This window comes from Chiloscyllium punctatum, chromosome 26 (genome assembly GCF_047496795.1).
Source record: "Chiloscyllium punctatum isolate Juve2018m chromosome 26, sChiPun1.3, whole genome shotgun sequence".
In the NCBI taxonomy this organism is placed as follows: domain Eukaryota; kingdom Metazoa; phylum Chordata; class Chondrichthyes; order Orectolobiformes; family Hemiscylliidae; genus Chiloscyllium; species Chiloscyllium punctatum.
Genome location: NC_092764.1, coordinates 33,614,574 through 33,636,929, shown reverse-complemented (window position 1 = coordinate 33,636,929; position 22,356 = coordinate 33,614,574). Strand labels below are relative to the sequence as shown.

General features: G+C 38.4%; 1 protein-coding gene across 1 annotated transcript in view; it reads right to left on the bottom strand.

The window, feature by feature from the left end:
• tcf25 (TCF25 ribosome quality control complex subunit) overlaps positions 1-17,107 on the bottom strand; it is a 30,992-nt gene extending 13,885 nt beyond the window's left edge. The window contains exons 1-12 of the mRNA XM_072596105.1: positions 16,821-17,107; positions 15,322-15,513; positions 14,677-14,751; positions 14,334-14,452; positions 12,644-12,709; positions 11,302-11,384; positions 10,863-10,993; positions 8,056-8,155; positions 7,164-7,257; positions 6,005-6,097; positions 2,848-2,953; positions 1,686-1,845 (exon numbers count right to left, since the gene is read on the bottom strand). Of these exons, the coding sequence (XP_072452206.1) occupies positions 1,686-1,845; positions 2,848-2,953; positions 6,005-6,097; positions 7,164-7,257; positions 8,056-8,155; positions 10,863-10,993; positions 11,302-11,384; positions 12,644-12,709; positions 14,334-14,452; positions 14,677-14,751; positions 15,322-15,513; positions 16,821-16,988 (1,387 nt within the window). The 5' untranslated portion in view covers positions 16,989-17,107. The remainder of the gene's footprint in view (positions 1-1,685; positions 1,846-2,847; positions 2,954-6,004; positions 6,098-7,163; positions 7,258-8,055; positions 8,156-10,862; positions 10,994-11,301; positions 11,385-12,643; positions 12,710-14,333; positions 14,453-14,676; positions 14,752-15,321; positions 15,514-16,820) is intronic.
• Between the last annotated feature and the right edge of the window lie 5,249 nt (positions 17,108-22,356).

The following is a 22,356-nucleotide window of genomic DNA, read 5'->3' as shown; positions in this document are numbered from 1 at the left end:
CTCTCACTTTTTAAATAAGTTTCATTTATCGAGATACTCAACTTTTTAACTGAAAGAGTATTCAAATTTCCAAATACAAAGCTGTTTGTCCCTCAGTTTGTTACCGTAAATACCACAAATCACTTCTCAAACCTTGGAGCAGTTTTGACCCAACTTCACCTACCAAGCCAAAGTCGATTTACATTGATCAAATAGTGGAAAGTCTGTGCTTATGCCCAGCTCCATCCACTTATAATCCAAGTAATTTGTGAACACAAATACTATCTAATCTAGACAAACAGAAGCTAAACATTCCCTGTAAAATTAGCTAAGTATCACATGCTAAATTAGCATTAAATGTCAAATGGAGCCACCAAATTTGCAATAAGCTAGTTATATTACACATCATGCATTAATCCATATATTTTGGATTTGCACGGAGAATGCTTGTGGTATAAATGGGATACAAAGTTAAAGTTGTCATATGGTCAGTTTTTAACATTTTAATGACGCTATCTCTTGAGTGCGCAGATTTAACCAATAACCTCTCTAACTCAAGTAAATACTATGCCTAACAACACTGTTGAAACTGTTTCAAACCAAGGTACACAAGTGATGAACCAGTAATCTAATGTGTTGCAATTTTAGCCTGCAGCTCTACAATCACAATCTTGATTTTTCAGAAGACAGTGAATATAGACAATACACTTCCATTACAAGCAGTGAGAAAATCAGGAGCTTTAATCACCTTATATTCAATAACGTGGTTCAGAACATTAGAAAATTCCCAGCAGTAGATCTTCAGCTACTTTGTCACTTGGGCAGAAAAATGTAAAACATTCCTCCACAGTCCTTACTGAATAAAGCGCACTATTATACATCATATTACAAGGACCTAGGGACACAGTTCAAATCTTAGGGGCTACCCTTTCAGACTAACATGAGGAAAACATTTTTCACCAAAAAGTTGTGTAACTTTGGGATTCTTGGCTTCAGAAGGCAGTGATGAGAAGTCATTGAATATTTTAAGGTGGAGGTAGATATTGTGAAACAAGGGAATTGAAGGTAATTGGAGGGTGTGGGGAAGATGGAAACATGGAATTTGAAAAAAAAATAATTATGAATGGCCTTTTCCTGCCCCTAATAGGTTCCTATGTATTATCCCAACTGGTACAGATGACAGTACTTTATTATACAACAATAGAAAATTTTTCTAACTAGTGCCACCACAAAAATAACAAAGAAATTTTACATAGTTGTGAGCCGAAGTTTGAATCATTATGTTTTACAAAAACATTTTGAGCATCAAAATAACAAGACATTGCATACTACACCATGTACATTACACATTGCTAGCATCAATTATTATAAAATATCTCACTTAATTTCAGACATATCCTTACACTGACATCATGTAAGCTCAGTTCTGAAGCTACAAATCTTTCTGCTCACCACCTAAAGGACCAACTTTGAAGTTCTCATAAGTTAGTTGTATTTGTAGTTTATCAAACATTTTCTTATTGCTTCTTACAGAATGAATGAGGTAATTATTTAATAGCCTAATTTTTCCAATAGCTTGTTAACTACAAATCTGTAAAAGCGATGGCAGATAGATGACCACAGAACATATTCTAAAGATGAGATCTTTTATTCAAAACCTATTGTAATTCTTAGCTGAAGAGTAAGGTCAATTGTCAACAACTTACCACTCGGAAACACAATGAGCGCATTTTGTATTAGACGCTTAGCTCGCTCTTGCTTTTGACAGCACTCAGCATCTGATAGATCTTCTCGTTGACTTAGATGGTAATAAGCCAGTGGAACGGAGAATGCAAAATTAGGGAGCTGAGACAGATTCAAATGGAACTGAGAGACAGTAGAAAACAAATCGAATATTACTGATATACCTAGGACCAAGCATAGTACAAACATCTAATTGTACTAGAGCTATAACTCAAAGTTGGTATAACTTGTTTTGAAGTATATTTCTGCCTTTTTTGAAAAATAAATTTGTGGGGAATCACAATAATAAAAATTAGTTCGTACACCACACATTAAATGAGAAATTATTTCAGTTTTCACATTTCTACTATATTAAACCAGGATAAATGTTGAATTTCATATTCCCTTTAGTCACTTGTGCTCAATGCTGGTCCACTTCATTTTTAAGGAAAATTAAATTAAATTCCTCTGCCACTGCATACATTGACCCACAGCAACAGAAGGAGCTTTCAGTTTCCATTTGCCCAATATTAATATAGCAGCAGAGTAGGCATATGAAATTTAAATCAGTCACTAAGTATGGCTTTACCAGTTTGTATTTGTTGCAAGTTGCATTTAGGATGCCATTTATAGTCAGTGTAAAACAAAAGTTCAAGCACAGGCCTTAGCAGGTATATTGGGGTAAAAACAATGACTGCAGATGCTGGAAAGCAAATACTGGATTAGTGGTGCTGGAAGAGCACAGCAGTTCAGGCAGCATCCAACGAGCAGCGCTGCTCGTTGGATGCTGCCTGAACTGCTGTGCTCTTCCAGCACCACTAATCCAGTATTAGCAGGTATATTGCAAGGTTTCCCAAAAGGATCAAGATTTCCACAAAGCATCCCTCTCCTGAGCTAGGAATGGGATGAAGGATCAAGAAAACAAAATGTCAGTCACAGTATTCCCATTCCTGATTCCAACAAGCAAGTGCAAATGAAAAGTGCACGTATTTTCGTATTGAGCGAGGACAGCATTTAACAAAGATGACCATGCCCTAAACAGTAAAAACCATTGACAGAGCAAATGAAGGGTACATTGTGTGAAGTTAAATAAATTAGGTAGCAATATCAAAACTAACAAGCAAACTAACCACAACATGTTCTCACCTCCCATTCCTCATAAAGCCGTGTCAAGAAAGCATATTCTCGTGCTCGCAATGCCAAAAAATCAATAATCAACAAAGCACATAGTGGATCTCTTTCAGGGTCGAGGCTGTGGAGACAGATACCATAAATTAGACTATAGCAGAATTATAGCAATATTTTTTAAGCTTAGCTTCCGAACATACTCTTATTAGTGAACATTTTCCATTTTCCAAAACCATATTCATACACTTTAATGTCACTCCATTCTCTCAAAAAGTATATTTATCTCCCAACTTTAGTGTTAAATAAATATATTTAAGCACCACAGAATGTAGCAATTGAAGGCCTCCTTTGCAATAATCAATCAAACTAAATGTAACATTCACTTTGGAGATCTAACATAGCCTGAAGGAAATGGGTTCTTTCAAACAGAGCATGAATTGTCTTCATTTTCTGATATTTGCAGAGCTTATTCAATCAGTTTCTAGTCAGAGCAGGAGTCAACTAATAAAAAGAACGCTTTGGGATTTAAAGTTTTTTATATTCTTTCATAGGAAGCCAATGAAAAAGCCACTGACAAAGCCAATATCTCTATTGCCTGTCCTTAATTATCCTTCAAGTAAAGACTTAGTAGACTATTTCAGAGAGTAATTAAAAGTCAACCACAATGCTGTGGGTCTGGAGTCATAAGTAGTCCAAACGGTAAGGACATACAAACCCTTCTCTAATGAGCGTTACAGAATTGGATGGGTTTTTAGAATAATCCATGACTGTTATGGCCACCTTGACAAAAATTAACTTTCAATTCCAGATTTATTAACTGATTGTAAATTCCACCACATGTCTGGTGAAATTTGAACCCATGTTCCCAGAACATCTGCCCCAGTCCTTGGAATTACTCCTCCAGTTCACTTTGCTTTATTCAGTTTTCAACCTGCCCAGTTCCAAAGACTGAATTGGCATAAAGGAGATTTGTCAATGGGTATATGTTTACAGGTCTGCTTTTGGATTCAGAAGAAGGTTTACACTTCTCTTTTGTCTGCAGGAGGCTCAGGAAATGGAGTAAATACCATTAAGAGCAAAGGAAAAGTGGAAGGTAGGAACATCTCAGTTCACCAAATTATTTATACTTTTGGTGTTCAGAGCAAGAAAATCTGGAATAATCTTGTTCAGTGTACAATAGGCAGCTCGTCATGACAATTGCTAGAATTCTGAAATTTAGAAGGTTACGTTTTGGGACTATCTTTTTGGAATGCATTGGAACCCATTATAAAAATGAAGGTAAAGGCTTTCCTGGATTAGCACTGAACATCAGACTGTTTGGGCTCTGTTAGGTTCTGGAAGAGTGGGAGCAAATAGACATCAGTGTGATCCTTATGTTCCATTGCATAGGAATAAAATTGGAAGCTCCTGGTTAGACTGAAAGGACCAAATTCATGGAGAGTTAAGGCAAAGCTGGAAGAGGTTGTGAAGGTCTCCAGGAAAAGATAACCCTTCTGTCAAAAAGAGTTTTAAGTCACCAGGCTGAGAAAAGAAAGGAACAGGAATAAACTCTCAGGAAATAAGAATCACTTGTAAATGTGTTAATTTAAATGCCAATAAAATATAAAGTATACCTCCAGGGTGCTGTTGTTTTAAAAGGAGGGGGAATCAAAGTTCAAGTTGCCAACAGCTATTGTACTTAATTAAGTGGTTTTGGTCATTTGTTCCTGTCAAGATTTTAAAAAGGGAAAGCATGACATTCTTTCAACGATTAACTGGAAGCTAATTTTTTTAAAAATTAATAGGTCTGTTTGTGATATATAACAGTTAACATTTGAAACAATGTGATCTTCAGGACCCATGGAATTTTTTTCATGCTGCTACTTTAACATTTTTAAGTCAGTTAAAATAGACATGGTCAGAAATACTGATTTTGTTTTAATCTTCAATGCATTTTAAAATTTCAACTTCCTCCTGAGGAAAGGTTTCTTCTACCCAATTTGAGATTCTTTTTATTTTGCAGCAAGGAAAAGTGGAGACATAGATATATACATTTTTACTGAAAAATTAAACTTGGCAGGCTTACAATTCTACAGCATAGTGATAGAGAGACAGACAACTGAACCAAATCAGCCATTCTAACTCTACAAAACAATAAAACTAGAACCTCCAAATAGCTTCATAATTGACCCCAGTGGTTCCTAACCAGGTGTTTTGAATAACCATTTCCAAACTTTGCGACTAATCAACTCTCTACACTGGTTTACAGGGTCAAGCAAATGAATTAGCAATTTATTAACAATACGATAACCTTAGAGCAAAATCAAACAACAAAGTAATCTAACTGGTCTATGCTATAAACCCAAAAACCTTTGTCTTCAGCCTCATTCACACAAGAGATAAACAAACAAATGTACTTAAGGGATCAAATGAAAGAAAATAACAAAACTGTCAGATTACTTAAGTGGTTTTCATGATGTCTTATTCCACAGGTATAGGTGAGTACTACTTGGCTGATTTTCAGATGTCAGAGTCACCTTCACAGTCCACTTAGATAAATCTAGCACTAATTTAGTTTTATATTCTCTGAACTTTCAAGAGCAGATAAGTGAGGAGAGGCTGGGAGCTTTTATACCGTCATGCTTTAGCATCAACAGTCAAATTTGTTCTCTCAGAACAGGCAACCCAATACCCAATTCAAATTCTGACAGGCTGACCATTTCCTCCACACAAATTTCTACTTATCATTCAACATCGGCCATTGCTTGAGCATAATGTCTTTTCCAGACTTGCTGGAACCAATTCTCAGATGCTGACCTTATTAATAGACGACTTCCACTAACTATTTAAATAATGCTATCTCCGCTGATGACAGGTTTGCCAAACTTTCTGATCAGGAACTAATATGCAATTACCCTCCAGGCCTGGCATAATGAATAAACATAAGCTTGTTTGATCTGTTTCCTTTTAACTCAAGTGGTTAACCAGTCCAAAAGTCTTCTTTAGCTCACAGTTTCCAGTGCACAGCGTCACATCAAAATTGATAAAGAGTAAATGAATGAGGGCTCCAACAATAGATATCTGTATCTGTGCAGCAACAGAAGCTAATTTTGGCAATACATTCCCCTAAAGATCTCAGCTCAAATAGGTGAGGAAGCTAAACAGATAAATATCACAGGCAATTTCTGATTCTTACCTACGGATGAGCTTACAAAACTCAAGTGCCGTACGTGGACAGCCTCTATTCTCTAGGAATATCATATGCTTGTAGAGTGCAAGGAAGAATGACCTATGCAAGAATAAAGTGGGAAGAATCTGTAAATCCGTATCATGAAGGAAATTAATTAAGCAGTTAAAAACAAGCATTCATGATTGTTGTGATGAGAAGGTGGGCCATACAATCGCTAGACCAGAATTATAAAGTTATACTTCAGATTGCAAAAGATTGCATGCATAGTAAGCATTATTTTCTAATTCAGTTCATTCAATCAAAATTGCACATTGTGTGGTGTACAGATTAATAAATGCTTTGTTAACCCAAAACTAAGTCCAAATAAAACTTCAGAAGCTGCATTAAAAGAATTGCTTAAGGCAGGCTCAAGGTCAGGTAGCCTTCCATTTGCTAAAAATTACAGACAATGGCAAACTCTGGTCTATTTTAGTTCATTGTATACCACCAAATGAAGAAATGGGACTGGTCATCAAATGTAACTCCTTCCAACATGTATATTTTCTGGTTCCCAAATGGTTAAGTGGAGAAGAGTAGTTGTAGGACGGAAACTGCTTGTGCAATGCCATTGTGCCAACTGTATGCAACATTGGCATAGTTGAAGAAGGATGAATGAATGTGGCTGTGGGTGTTGAATTCAGCACTGAGCTGAGTAATAAGCAAATGATTACAATAACATACAATATCTCATCAAGACAGGCTTGCAATTCAGTGAGGCAGGAATTCATGTTCTTGCTCAACTGTCAGCCTAAATAGAATACTATAACAATTTGTCTCGGTTCAATATGTTTTATACTTTAAAATTCATCTGTGCCGTTACCAGCTGCAAGTAAACGTATCCCCTTGTGTTGCTACGAATGTAAGTGTGGATAACAAGGGTGGGATCAGGCCAAGTTAACATGAAGAAAGGTCACTGACCAGATATATGAACTCTGTTTTTGTCTTCGTAGATGTTTCCTGATTGGGTATCTTCAGCATTTACTGTTTTTATTTTAGACCGTTTATATGGGTGAAGAGATTGGTTCTTTGCAGTAGTGAACCAACACCAGATAAATACAGCTTCTAATTATTCAAACAGAAGCTCTCTATAGAAAAACTACAACATTTTAACAAGTGTCATACAAACCTGTTCTCAGCTCGCCGATAATCTAATCGGCTATTTCCATTGGTCAGGCTAAACACTGGATGAAATGCACTCTCAAAACAGTATAGTGCTTTTTCTAAATGGAGGAAAGTGAGAAAAAAAAACTTACTGATGTTTATAATGTTCTGGCATTTTAACCACCCCAACTCAAAGACAGGTTAGAAATTATTCCTCTAAGATTTTGTAAAGTAATTTGACATCCAATATCATGAAAGTGTAGCTGCACACTTCCTATAAATTGATTCAATTTGTGCCAATGAGAAAAATCAGATGATGAATTCACTATGAAGATTACGATCAAGTAAACAGGGCGAGATTGGTTCAATTAATTAAAGTGACAATAACGAGAAGACATAAATTTAAGATGATCACAAAAAAAAGGGGGGCACTGGAAGAAATGAATTGAGAAAATGACCGAAATGTGAAAATTTATGACAATTAGAGATGTTTATAAATTATTTTCAAATTAAACTATACTGTTCTTTTAAAACTCAGTTAAACTGCTATGGATTGAGACATTTACAAGAAAAACACCAATTTGGACTTAGCTGAAATCTGATTCTGTGTTGTAACATTTTACAACTCTCAGTCAATGTAAGTCCACCAAGAAATTATATAAACTGCAACTAGGTAATTCACAAGTTTTTTAAAGACATAGATAATTTGATTAGCCCAATTTGCTAACAAATAGTAACTTCAGTCAAGTTAAAATAGATAAACAATGATCAGCTACAAAACATCAGTGTCGTTTATGGACAGTTTGCTACCCAGAAATAGGACTTTTCCTTTGTAGTAATCACTGCCAACTGGCATGGGACTACTCTTAAGGAGATATATTATCAGTTTTGTTCTTAAATTACAGCATGCCTCTCACCAATTAGATCACGTGCCATTTCCTGATCCTCTTGCATCCGACAGATGTCACTTAGTTGCAACAGAGAGTCAATATGATGTGGGTTCACACGTAGCAGTGTCTAGGGTCAGGGAAGAAAGAAGCATCAATTGTGCTGATTGTAGCAATTTCGGTTGGTCAATGTCCCAGACTGTGCAACTGTGACTCATTAATGAGGAGTCATGTTTGATTGGGGATCCAGCTCCTTTTCATATTAGGATTTAATTTAGTTTGAACTCACATGTAGTTAAGAGACATTAGTGATTGACCAATTTACTGCTGGCTCTCAAGATCAGGAAACAGAAATCAGGATGAATGGAGATCAGGAGTAACAAGGAGCAGAAAATGCTGGTGAAAGTAGTTATATCACTGGACAGGGATTTTAGCAAAAAAAAAATTGACGCCTTCAACAAGTGCAATGTAATAATCTTTGTGATTTTAATTTCATGGCTCGGAGTCCACAAAATGATATTAACACTTTCAAAGTCATATACAGTATTCCCTGCATTGCAAATGGGTTCCATTTGCGTCTTTTCTTAACTCAGTGCAGGACAATATGAAACAACAATTTGTGTATCAGGTCTTTAAAATTACACTCTTAAGTAAGAGCGCTCATAAGTCAGACGTTTGTAAATCTGAAGCTCCCTTTAGTTTTTTGAACGGTACAATACATTTTAAGATAAAGCTGATAAGATTCACCACAATCTTTGGCTAGAAGTGCCTAGAGGATGGCCCATTCTGGCCATCACAGATGCCAGTCTTCAGCCAATTCAATTCGCTCCATGGGTTATCAACAAATAGCTGGCATCACTGGATGCTGAAAGACTAGGCTCCGACAACATTCTAGCAATAAGACTGAAGACTTGTGCTCCAGAACTTGCTGCACCCCTTGCTACACCCCTTTCCTACAATGTGGAAAACTGCCCCAGAATGGCATGTACATGAAAAGCAGGACAAATCCAAACCAGCCAATTACAGTCCCATCAGTCTACTCTTGATCATCAGTAAAGTGATGGAGTTGTCATCAACAGTGCTACCAAGCGGCACCTGGTCAGTAATGCCCAGTTTGGATTCCACATGGACCACTTAGCTCCTGACCTCATCACAGCCTTGGTTGAAACATGGAGAAAAATAATTAAATTCCAAAGGCGAGAGTGACAGTGACAGTCCTTGACATCAAGACTGCATTGGACACAGTGTGGTACCAATGAGACGGATCAAAACCGGAAACAATAGGAATCAGAGAACTCTCCACTGCTGCAGAGTCATAATTGGCACTTGGAAGACATTGGCAGTTGTTGGAGGTCAGTCATCTCAGCTCCAGGAACTCCTCAGAGCATTGTCCTTGGCCTAACATCTTCAGCTGTTTTATCAATGACCTTCCCTTTATAATAAAGTCAGAAGTGGGGATGTTCTCTAAATATTACACAACACTCAGTGTTAATCGTCGTTTGTCGGATACTGAGGGAGTCCACGTTCAAATACAACAAGATCTGGATAATAAATATCCAGGCTTGGGCTCAAGAGTGGCTAGTAATTTTAGTACCACACTAATGGCTTTTGCCTGAAATGTCGACTCTCCTGCTCCTCAGATGCTACCTGACCTGATCGGCTTTTCCAGCACCACACACTCAACTCAGATCTCCAGCATCAGCATTCCTCATTTTCACTTAAAATGCCATGCAATGACCTTCTCTAATAAGTGACAATCTAACCACTGCCCCTTGACATTCAATGGCATTACTATCACAAATCCCCAACCACAAACAACCTAGGTGTTACCACTGAGCTCACCACATAAACAACGTGGCTATAAGAGATCAAAAGCTAGGAAGACTTCAGTGAATCTTACCTCCTGACTGCCCACCATCTACAAGGCACAAGTCAGGAGTGTAATGAAATAATCCCTACTTGCTTGGATGAATGAAGCTCCAATAACACTCAAGAAGTTTAACATCGTCCATGACAAAGCAGCCAGCTTGATTGGCATAACACTCAAACATCCATTCCCTTCACTGGTGCTCGGTACACACTACTACTGCTATTATATACAAGATGCACTGCAGAAATTTGCCAAAGATGCATACACCTTCCAAACCTACCACCGCTACCATCTAGAAGGACAAGGATAGTAGACACAGGGGGATACCACTGCCTGCAAGTTCCCTTCAAAGCCACAGACCAATCGGACAGGGAAATATATTGCTGTTTCTTTACCTTCATTGGGTCACAATCCTCCAATTTCTCCCCAATGTCATTGCAACTCAATCCATTGCAGTGGACTGCAACAATTCAAGAAGGCACCTCACTACCACTTTCTCAATGGCAAAGACGGATGGGCAAAAAAATGCTGGTCAACCAACAATGCCCACATTTCACAAGTGAATTAAAAAAAAATTAACGTATGCCTCTTGATGGTTAGTTGTTACTGTATGCGGGGCTCTCTTTGTTTACATGTTGTAAGTTCAGCTCTTGCTTGCTCAATGCAACTGCAGTAATGGCAAAATAATAGGCATATGAATTGAATATTTCAACTGTTACAGCATAATGCTTGTGAAACAACCTATTTACAAACTGCTAATACAACTGGCTGAGTAAATTTAGCCTATAAAAATTCCGATTGTTCCCGATTCAGCAGTACAACTGTAGATATATATAGTGAAATATTTGAAGACAATTTACACACTGGTCACAATCTTCTCTTGCCATTATTGTGTAAATCAAACAAACAATGTGAATGGCCAACGACTTTAATTTCTGCTTATCTGACACTCTATTAAATGACCTACCAGAATGTTATTTGGGTCCATAGAATCTACAGCATCCAAGAACTTGAACTGAACCTGTTGATAATCACGGTTGTGTTCAAAGGTGAAATACTGAACACCACTCTTTGTCTCCAGCAGCTGCATAGAAATTCCTAAAAGCGACAAAGCAGGAATTAAGTTCTGTACTTATTGCAATTTTGGATATGATTGGTAATAAATAATAGTTGTAAAAAATTCTCTTTGCAAAGGATAGATGGGGAAGAATGAGCAAACATTAGAAAAGTTTATTTTCAAAAATTTGCATCACTTTACACTTTCCTTTGTCATAGTATTTATATTTTAGTGGATATTCATTCATCTTGACTGTGTGATGAGTCTAGCTCGATCTGCTTTCAAAATTGTGCCACACTGTGCAATATGAAATAAAACAGTAAAGGTAGCTAGATAGCATACAGTTTACCTGTTTTGGTGTATCGTGGCCAAGTGTCTTTTGGCGTAGTGAGCCATGTACTCCTGTGTAGTGAACGATGCCGTTGCTTTGATCTGATTTCGAGATATTTTAGTTGAAAAAAAAATCAGTATTGAATATTGAAGTAACAATCAGAATTAAAGATAATTTGAACAGAAATCAAACCTTTCAACATTTTCCTCAGTTATACATGAGACATTTAATTACACACTAAACATAAATCAGATATTGCAAGACTACATTCCATAACTCTGGGCTGGAGGAAGGTTTGAGCTGGAGTTACCCAGAGATCATTTTACAGACCCTTACTTTTTCAGATATATAAATGAGTTGGATCTTGGTATGCGGGGCACAATTTCCAAGTTTGCAAATGACACTGAACTTGGAAGAGTTGTAAGTTGTGAGGAGGATAGTGCAGAATTATAAAAGGTCATCGACAAGTTGGTGGAGTGGGCAGATAGGTGACAGATGAGGTTCAAAGCAGAGAAGTAAAGTGATGCACTTTGGTTGGAACAATAGAAGATAGGGAGTATTGGAGAAGAACCTGTGTATACGTGCACAGATCATTGAAGGTGATAGGACAGGTAGAGAGAACAGTAAATTACGAATAAAATGTTCTCGGCATTGTTAATAGAGCACTGAGGACAAGAGCAGACTTGAGGGGCTGAATAGCCTAATTTCCGCTCCTATGTCTTATAGTCTGTAAGAGTAAGAGAGTGATATTGAATTTGTACAAGACACTTGTTAGACCTCACCTGGAGATTTGTGTAAAGTTGTGAGAGTCACATTGAAGAGAATGCAAAAGCAATTTATTAGAATTGTTCCAGCTACGACAAACTTTAGCTACGGATAGACTGAAGTGGTTGGGAGTTTCTCTCTGGAGAGAAGACAGCTAAGAGGAAATCAGACTGAGGTTTTCAAAATTGAGTGGGCTGCGGGATAGACAAGGTGCATCTGTTTCTGCTTGTAAAATAAGCAAAAAACGAGGGGGCATTCATTTAAAGTGATGCGTAAATGAAGCAGGCGTGACGTAAGAAAACTTTACCACACTATGAGATGTAAAACCATGGAATGCTCCATCTGGAAAGGTGATGGGGGCAGATTCAATCAAGACATTTAAGAGGGCTTTGGAATGGCTCTTTGGATAGTAATGGCATGCAAAGATAGGGAAGAAAAGGCAGGAGGTTGACACGAGGTAACAGAGCCAGTGCAGGCATGATGGACAGAATGGCCTCTTTCTGCACGGTAATATTGCTGTGATTCTGTGAACACCACAATCCAAACATGATGTAAGCAATACAGTTCACAATACCTACACAACAAACTAGCTAACCTTTGATCTCCAAGAACTGCTCGAGCTCCAAAGTATCTCTTTAGTTCAGTCTCTGGATTCAGATTCCTACAGGTAATGAAAACGTATTTGTATTAAGTAGAAACAGAGAATGCTGAACATTAAATAAAAAGGATTTGTATTGTCACTATTCACTGAGGTAGCACGTGGGAATCAAATATCACTACCCCTAGAGTCATCACAAATCTTAAAATTTCTAAAATAAATACACAATTCCTCAATTTACCCTACTTTCAGATACTGGATGATAGCATGGACCAGGTTCCTGCACTTAACAGGTATTATGTATTACAAATAATTGGACTCTAGTTACAGGGAAACAGTCACAAATGGTTAGGCTATAACATAACAAATTAAAACTCTAATGCCTTTATAAACTCCCTCTTACACACACACACAGCGAAAATAGGGTTATGGGCAGAGGAATATTGGAAGGCATTTCAGTGGTTCCAATCAACAAATTGTGAAGATGATCCTTATGATAATGTTGGTTTTCAGTCGTCTTTCTTTGGATGCTTCTACTGGTTTACAAGAGACTCAAGGTGGTTGGTTTACTTATGAAAAATCTGACTTATCAGTTATAAGTCAAAGTTTACAACAATTGATAGAAAGGTGAAAAGTTTTTCAAGTTTAAAACATGTCTGACTGCAGAGAACCATGAGGCAGGTCTTGTGCTAGTGGAGTGAAAACATTGTCGTGGTGGAGGCATCTAAAAGGCATCTGGATGGGTATATGAATAGGAGGGGTTCAAGAGGGATACAGGCCAAATGCTGGCAAATGGAACTAGATCCGTTTGGGATGTCTGGTAGGTTTGATTGAGGTGTATGACTCTGACTACTCTCTATCTTGTTCCAGCCACAACTTATTCAGTTACCTGAGAACCAATTTGTTGGCAGGCAAAAGGCTTTTAACATCAATGAATGCTCATAGTCCAGTTCATAGACTAAGCTATACCTGGCTGCACCTGCACACAGAACCCCCGGGCTTTAATTCATCTACAAGCACTACAATTACTGCACATTTACACAATGCATGTCTTAAGTTCCAGGTTACTTGTTTTTCAAAACATGCAGCAATCCTTTGAATTGCTTGTTCTGAAACACTTCTTCTATATTTCAGCTCCATTATAAAAAACAGAAATAAACAGATATGCTTTTTATTGTTCTATGCCTTTCACAATCTCAAGTTTTCCCAAATGCTTTACAACCATTTCGAGATGAATTTAATATCAGAAACAGGAAAAGCAACTTTCCACAAACAGCAAAGAGATAATCAGAAATAACCTGTTTTAGTGATATTAAGTTAGACATTGACTGTGATACTAAGGAATACTCCCCCTGCTCCTCTTAGAGGAGCCACGTGAGATCTTTTAAATCTGCGCAAGAGTATAAAAAGATTCCATTTGAACATTACACAAAAGATAGCACCTTGACCCAGCTGCATAAACCCATTATCAATGGAATATTGAGTGTAAGTGCCCAGAGTGGAAATTGAACCTACAACTTCCTAATGCTGGGATAAGAGTACTACCACTTACTCATAGCCTATACGAAAGTAACTTAGCAAAAAAGCCAATAACATACACCAATTGATGCTATTTAAATCAACCAAAAATGGAAAAAACCAAAGACATTACAAATCTTAATGATCAAAATGTGATTTCATTTCTTACCTATGTTCAACATAGAGCAGTGGTCTTGATTCTGCACTGGCAGTACGTGTTTGGTAATGAAAACCATTGGGTCGCTCAAGGTCTTGTAGAATATTATCAATGTCATCAGTCACAACTTCCTGGAAATAGGACAAACACTAAGATTTAAAGACAACTCCACTTTTTGTTAAGATTGAACAGAAAGATGGCCCATTCAGGTCGAACATTGTAAATTCAAACAACTTTCGACTAAACAGATTTGCACCGTGAGCAAATATTCTGTTCACGTTCATTCAATACTACACTTCACAAATAGAAAAACTAGTTGTGGTAAAAGAGCTGACTAAACACCACACAACATCACCTGGGTGTCATCAGGAGTACTGTTGCGGTTTTTCTTTTTCTTTTTCTTCCGTTTGGGTTTGTTATGTGAATTTGTCTGAAAATTAAAACAAAATGTTTCTTCAGCATCTTCAATGAAAAATTCAAATGATGTACCTCTTTAAATATATAAAATGAATTTGAGGCAATGATGTAACAGTAATACCAATGAAAAGACAGGACATTTTGAACTTCAAGCACATCCATGATGCTTTTCATGCAGTGATGCAAAACAAGTTTTTTCATAAAGAAAAAAGTCTTCGAGGTGGAATTTAACATGCAAATTCAGGTCAATTGTTACTGCAAGAAAATACTTTTCACTTACACATTCAGACTGTTTTCAAAAAGGTTGAGCAATGACTTTAAGATACAAATTGGGCTAAACAACTCCTTGACTTCGAGGATACACACCCTGTTCCAGAATACACATGAGCAATACCAGATGAACTGTAGTTAAATTTGACATAATGGAACAAAACTAAAATTCTTCTGTTTTGGAGTGAATTCTATCAGACTTAAGTTATTGTTCCGTTAAAAGCAATGTTTCTACAAATGCTTTACCACACAATTTCTCAAAGGCTAAGGGATGAAGCGCAAGTGCTGTAAATTTTAGTTGCTGAAATTTTACCTGCAAAACATCAGACTCATTTTCCAATTCTTCATTTTCTTTTTCAAGTTCTTCATTTTCTATATTCTGCATTGTTTCAATTTGATCAGTGTCCCCAGTTGAAGAGTCCTTGAGCCTAAGGCTTATACCATCTGACTCCTCTATAAGATGTTTCTCCTTAGTTGCATCAGTCTCACCATCAGCTTCACTTTTCTACAGAAACATAAAACAAGAAAAAGCTTAATCATACAGCATGGAAACAGATGCATCAGTCCAACCAGTCCAAGCTGACAATATTTGCTAAACTAAACTAGTCCCACTTGCATGCATTTGATCCATATCCCTCCAAACCTTTCCTATTCATCCCTTTATCCAAAATGTCTTTTAAACATTCTAACTATACCTGCAACCACCACTTCCTCTGGCAGTTCATTCCACATACTAACCACACTATGAAAAAAGTTGCCCGTCTTGTCTTTTCTAAATCTTTGTCCCACCTTGGGAAAAGACCTTTGCTATTCATCTATCTATGCCCCTCATGATTTTATGAACTTCTACAACGTCACCCCTCAACCCCTTTCAGCCAGCAAAAAAAAAGGTCCCAGTGTATTTTTATGACTCAAAGTCTCCATTCCCAGAGACATCCTGGTAAATCTGTTCTGAACCCTCACCAGTTTAACAATATAAGTCGAAAGAACTGTGCATGCTGGAAGTCAGAAACAAAAACAGAAATTGCTGGAAAAGCTCAGCAGGTCTAGCAGCATCTGTGGAAAAAAAACAGTTAACGCTTCAGATTCACTGACCCTTCATCAGAACAAGTTTCCATTCCACAGATACTGGTAGAAGTGCTGAGCCTTTCTAGCAATTTGTTTTTGTTTCCAGTTTAATAACATCCTTCCTAGAGCAACATGACCAGAACTGCATACAGCACTCCCCCAGATGAGGCCTCACCCACGTTCTGTACAACTTCAATACTTCAATCCAATTTCTACACTCAAAAGATCTGAGCATTAAAGACAAATGTACTAAATGGATTTTAACCACCCTGACTAACTGTGACACATTTCAAACAATTATGCATTCGAACCATTAGGTCTCTGTTCTACACTACCCAAAGTTCTACCATTATTTGTAAACGTCCTGTCCATGTTTATACTAACAAATGTAATACCTCACATTACCTAAATTAAACTCCGTCTGCCACTCCTCAGTCCATTAATCATAACCTCTGTAATCTTAGATAGCATCGACAGTCCACTGTACCACCAACTTTGGTGCCATCCGCAAATTTATTAACTATGCCCCCTACATTTTCATCCAAGTCGCTTTTTTTATAAAATGACAAACTTATAAGAAGTGAAGAGTACTGATTCCTGCGGCACATCGTTGGTGACAGGTTTCCAATCTGAAAAACAACCCTCCACCACCATCACCATCCCGTCTCCCACCGTGAAGCCAATTTTGTGTCGAATTAGCGAACTCCCCGTCAGTCACTCTCCCCTTCCTCTGTGGCCCCTCACCAGCTGGGGCAGACTTCCAGCTGCCGCTTTATTTCTCCTACTCCTCCGTCGTTTCCCAGTTGGAGCGGGTTCCAGCGGCTTCTCCTCTTCCTCCTCCTGGTCGACAAAGTGCTTCAGCGGCTCTTGTATCCGCTCCCCGCGTAACTTCCGCAGGCTTCTGGACGACATCGTGACCACCCTTTGTTTGTCTGCTTGTCCGGCCTCCCTCCCAACTCCAGGCCCAGGCTCAGACCCCGGGCCTGCTCTCCTCCGTGACGGCACCCGGCTCAAAACCCCACTGCGCACGCGCCGCTCCCACCGGAACTCCGCCCGCCCGTGACCCTGGGACCGGAAGTGACGGATAAAGTGCCTGAAGAAGACGCAGCGCGTGGGTGGCGTTCACCAGAGAAAGAGGCGGATCATGTCGTAAATGTGAGGGACTTCAGTGAGAAAGTCTGAGAAGTAAATGTGGGATATAAACAGAAAGCGCTGGGGGGAAAGAACCTGTGTAGGTCCTGCAGCATCTGAGGAGAAAGAAATAGAGTTAACTGTTTGGAGTTTGCTAATGACTCTACTTCAGAGTGAGTCCCCTTTCCACAAACTGAATCAATCTCAGAATATCCCTACAGTGTGGAAGGAAACCATTTGGCCCATCGAGTCTGCACCAACCCTCTGAAGAGCATCCCATCCACATCACCCTGCATTTCCCAAAGCCAATCCACCTAACCTGCACATAGAGTCTTCTTTGGATTCCTCCCACAGTACAAACTCCACACAGAGGAGGTAGGTTTAGGACAGATGTTAGGGGTAGATTCTTTACTTAGCGAGTTGTGAGTTCATGGAATGCCCTGCCAGTAGCAGTGATGGACTCTCCCTCTTTATAGGCAATTAATAGGGCATTGGATAGGCATATGGAGGATAGTGAGGTAAAAACAATGACTGCAGATGCTGGAAAGCATGACAGTAAATGATATTGTATCCGTTGCTCCCGATGTGGTCTCCTCTACATTGGGGAGACTGGGCGCCTCCTAGCAGAGCGCTTTAGGGAACATCTCCGAGACACCCGCACCAATCAACCAAACCGCCCCGTGGCCCAACATTTCAACTCCCCCTCACACTCTGCTGAGGACATGTAGGTCCTGGGCCTCCTTCACCGCCGCTCCCTCATCACCAGACGCCTGGAGGAAGAACGCCTCATCTTCCGCCTCGGAACACTTCAACCCCAGGGCATCAATGTGGACTTCAACAGCTTCCTCATTTCCCCTTCCCCCACCTCATCCTAGTTTCAAACTTCCAGCTCAGCACTGTCTCCTTGACTTGTCCGGACTTGTCGAACCTGCCTATCTCCTTTTCCACCTATCCACTCCACCCTCTCCTCCTTGACCTATCACCTTCATCTCCTCCCCCACTCACCCATTGTACTCTATGCTACTCTCTCCCCACCCCCACCCTCCTCTAGCTTATCTCTCCATGCCTCAGGCTCACTGCCTTTATTCCTGATGAAGGGCTTTTGCCCGAAACGTCGATTTCGCTGCTCCTTGGATGCTGCCTGAACTGCTGTGCTCTTCCAGCACCACTAATCCAGTATATGGAGGATAGTGGGCTAGTGTAGGTTAGATGGGCTTGGATCGGCGCAACATCGAGGGCCAAAGGGCCTGTACTGCGCTGTATTGTTCTATGTTCTATGTTCAGACAGACACCCGAAGTTGGAATCAAACCCAGCTTCCTGGCGCCATGATGCACCATTGCTAACCATTTGGCCACTGTGCCGACCGATCCTAAAACTGCCTCTTCATAAACTGGGATATCATTTTCTATTTCTATCAGTAGATATTTGACCACCTGAATAAAAAGAATCGGACTGCAGGCATCAACTCAATTTCACCTTTGTATTTTCATATCCAATTTTCAATGTTTTTGATTGAACCTGTTTCCAGGTAGTACGTTCCAGAACCATAAGTTCCACCAAAAAGCATTTCCACATAATTTTTATTGCTTTTACAAATTACTGAAAATCACTATGCCTTGCTTTTGATTTTTTTACAAGTGGAAAAACCTTTTAATGACTTTTGCACGTATAACTTCAGGTCCCTATGCTGCTGCACCTGCTTTAGAGTTGTCAATATTTTGTAATCACTCTATTCAAAAGTATTATGGCACATCTCTGGAGCAAGTGGGACTTTAACCTGGGCCTCCTGGCTCAGAGGTAGAGACACTATAACACCAGAGACTTTAAAATATGCCCAGGATTTTACATTCAGTAGATAATTTTAATCAACCAGTTCAGACATGTTATGATACACCTCTGGAGCAGGTGGGATTTGAACCAGGCTCTTCTGGACCAGAAGTAGGGATGCTATCACTACAGTACAAAATCCCTTTTTAGCATACATATTTATAACCACACTCCAGTCATGCTATAACCCAGGTTAGACCTGAAACTGGTGCTCCTGGTTCAGAGGTAGGCACACCACTGCTAAACCACAGAATTGTCTTCATATGAGAATCATACTCTTGATTTTATACAGTATTCCCTACTAAAATGTATCGTCTCACCCTTCTTTGTATTGAACTTAATCTGTCACCTATCTGCCTGCGCCACCAAATTGTCTTTATTCTTTTGCAATTCTATGATGTCCTAACAGTCTTCAATGCTTTCTAGACTTTTAATCATCTGCAAATTTTGAATTTTGTCCTTTATACCAGGGTCTAGACCATTGACATATACCAGGAAAAGCAATTGTCCTAATGCTGACTCCTGGGGAATTTCAATACAAAACCTTCCCTAGCCTAAAAATCATTCTGTAATTATTACTGTCTGTTTGTTGTCACTCATCCAATTGTAACATACCAGATCAGATCCACTAACATATATTATGGAGATAGCCTCGGCCCTAATTTTTATCTTTCTTTAAAACGCAATTGGAAGGCGCTGCGTTCCAGATATAATTCAATTGGCCCACCACTAAGCTTTAATCAAATCACTTTTATTCTTACAGCACAGTTAAATTACAATAAAAAGAAGAATTGGCATAGCTTTACTCTGTTGAAACACTTAACAAGATAATGAATTATTTAACCACTAATTATCAACTGTTCCAATATATGCAGCATACTATATACACACCATTGGCAAAGTCAATTCAGCAAAACAGTTATTATTCTCACGTGCTGTCTCTCTCCAGCCCAGTAGAAACGCCAAAAGAAAAAATCTGCACCTTTTGATTGTCAAGAGGAAGCCTCTCTGTCTAGCCTTCACCTTAGCAGTAAAGAACTCTAGCTTTCAGCTCCAAAAGCCAGCAAAACCACCATCTAACCAAAAGCAAAACCAAAATCCAATTGGGTCTATGTGAGTCTGACCCCACCCACTCACGATTATTTAGTCAAATATTCAGGAAGAACTCAAAGCTGTTTACCAACTGCCTGTCTGAAGGAGATATTTCTCCACCACTGTACCAACAGTCCTCTGCAAAAGAAACCGGATAGAACACATCTTTTAAAGGAACAGTATTGTCACACAATTTTGTTTTCATGTTACTGCTGTCCCTTTTATTCATTAAGGTCTACCTTTGTGCCCAGGTCTGTTGTTTGGCACTGTACAAATACCTTCCAATGTCTGTTTATATCACAGGAACAGCATTGCCATGATCAACCTTTCTGTTACCTCTTGAGAAATCATTTGCTAGTTAATTATACATGATCATTTCTTGGGAAACAGATGCTGGTCCTCCTTAATTTCTTCAAGTCACTCTTAATTTTATCCCAAACAATTGTGTTCATAAGGTTTCCCGACCTCCAAAGTTAAACTGCCTGGTATGGAGGTGTCTGCTTTCCTCTTCCATTTAAAGCCCTTTGTAAGTCTCTTGTATCAAACATCATTCCTTAACCAACAGACAGACAATTAGTAGATTTGGATTAAGTTACATTGTGAAAACTTCTTTGAAAGTTCTTCTAATCTCCTTATATTTCCAGGTAGGAAGACGGAAACAGCAAAGAAGGGTGTAGTTCTACTCAATTTTTTAAAAACTTCTGTTTTTGGGAAATGCTGCTGAGCAAGCCAAGATTGAGACCATACAATTTTATAAACATCATAAACAACAAATGAACTAAATCAGTCAGTATCCAAACAGTTAAAGATTGACCTTTTTATTCACTTGTGGGTGTCGTTGACTGGGCCAGCATTTATTGCCCATCCCTATTTGCTCTTGAGAAGGTGGTAATTAGCTGCCTTCTTGAACCACTGCAGTTCATGTGCTGCAGGTAGAAATTTATGCAAGTGTTTTTTTTATCAACCTAAAAGGGGATTTTAATTAAATCTAAGGAGATGATTGTTAGGGTATCACGGATGGAGAATGATGTGTACAAACATTTTTTTAAAAAATAACTACTCTATTTTGACTTACTTTCTGTGTAATGCCATTGCCCATTTTGATGATCAATAAAACAGTTGTCTTTAAAATGCCAAGTGGTCACAATTAAAAAAGGAATAATAAGGCTCCTTGTACATTATACTATGCAGTTTACACTATTGGCTGCATTTCTCAGAGTAAAGGTTCTGCACATTTTTCTCAAATGAGGAACATGAGAGAGATGTGAAAGGACTCAATCTTGTACTATTATTATTATTAAGGTTTTTCTATGAAAGTGTTCATTCAGTTTTTGCAGTGAGCTGTATCCATTATAAATATTCTGTTTAATACAGTTTCAGAATTGATTAGTCAAAGCGCCTCTTTCCATGCTGTGATACCCTATGACTTTATTAATCTTTGTCCTATTCTGAAAATGTAAATATGAAAAAGTGTGGTTCCACATACTAAAGAAGGTAATGTAATCTTTACATGTGTGCTGGAAAGAGATACCATAACTGACTCTCTGTGTATACCTGAGTTAATCAATAGATGGAGCCCTTGTATGGGATGCTAGCTTTTCAGTTCTATTCTTGTGGATATTTCTGTTTTTAATTGTTGAAAATCAATGTAAATCTAAGTAAAAATCAAAGGGGGCATGATTCTCAACCTTTTTGCTGTCTAATCAATTTATGATCATATGAACCACACACTCTGGAATTCTGTGTTTGAATTTCTTGCTCCATCCTCTCCCACTTTCAAATCCTCTTTAATATGATGCAAGGTGTGTGATTTATATATATTTTAATATGATTTATTTTAGAGTTTGAATTTTCAATAAGTGGCTTGTGGGTTTGGTTTGTGTCTCTGGACAAGTTTAATAATTAACTCGTAAGTATTTCTGTAGTCATGGTGATTTCTTTTAAGAACAATAGTATGAAAGAGAGAGAGAGAATTCCTGAACAGTAATATGGTTTTGTTTTAATTTTATGTGTTTTACCCGTGAATAGTGTGCACAGTTGTGCATAGGCTTTAGTTGGAATAATCTGGATTTCTATTTGGCTTGGGAAAATACCCACAGCTTAAGGAAAGCCCTTTTTTGTTTTCAGTTTTGAAGACGTCTTAACAGAAGTTGATGCATAAGATAATTGCTCATGAAGAAAGTGGACAGTTTATAACTTTTAAGAAATAAATTACCTCAGTTGAGGAAT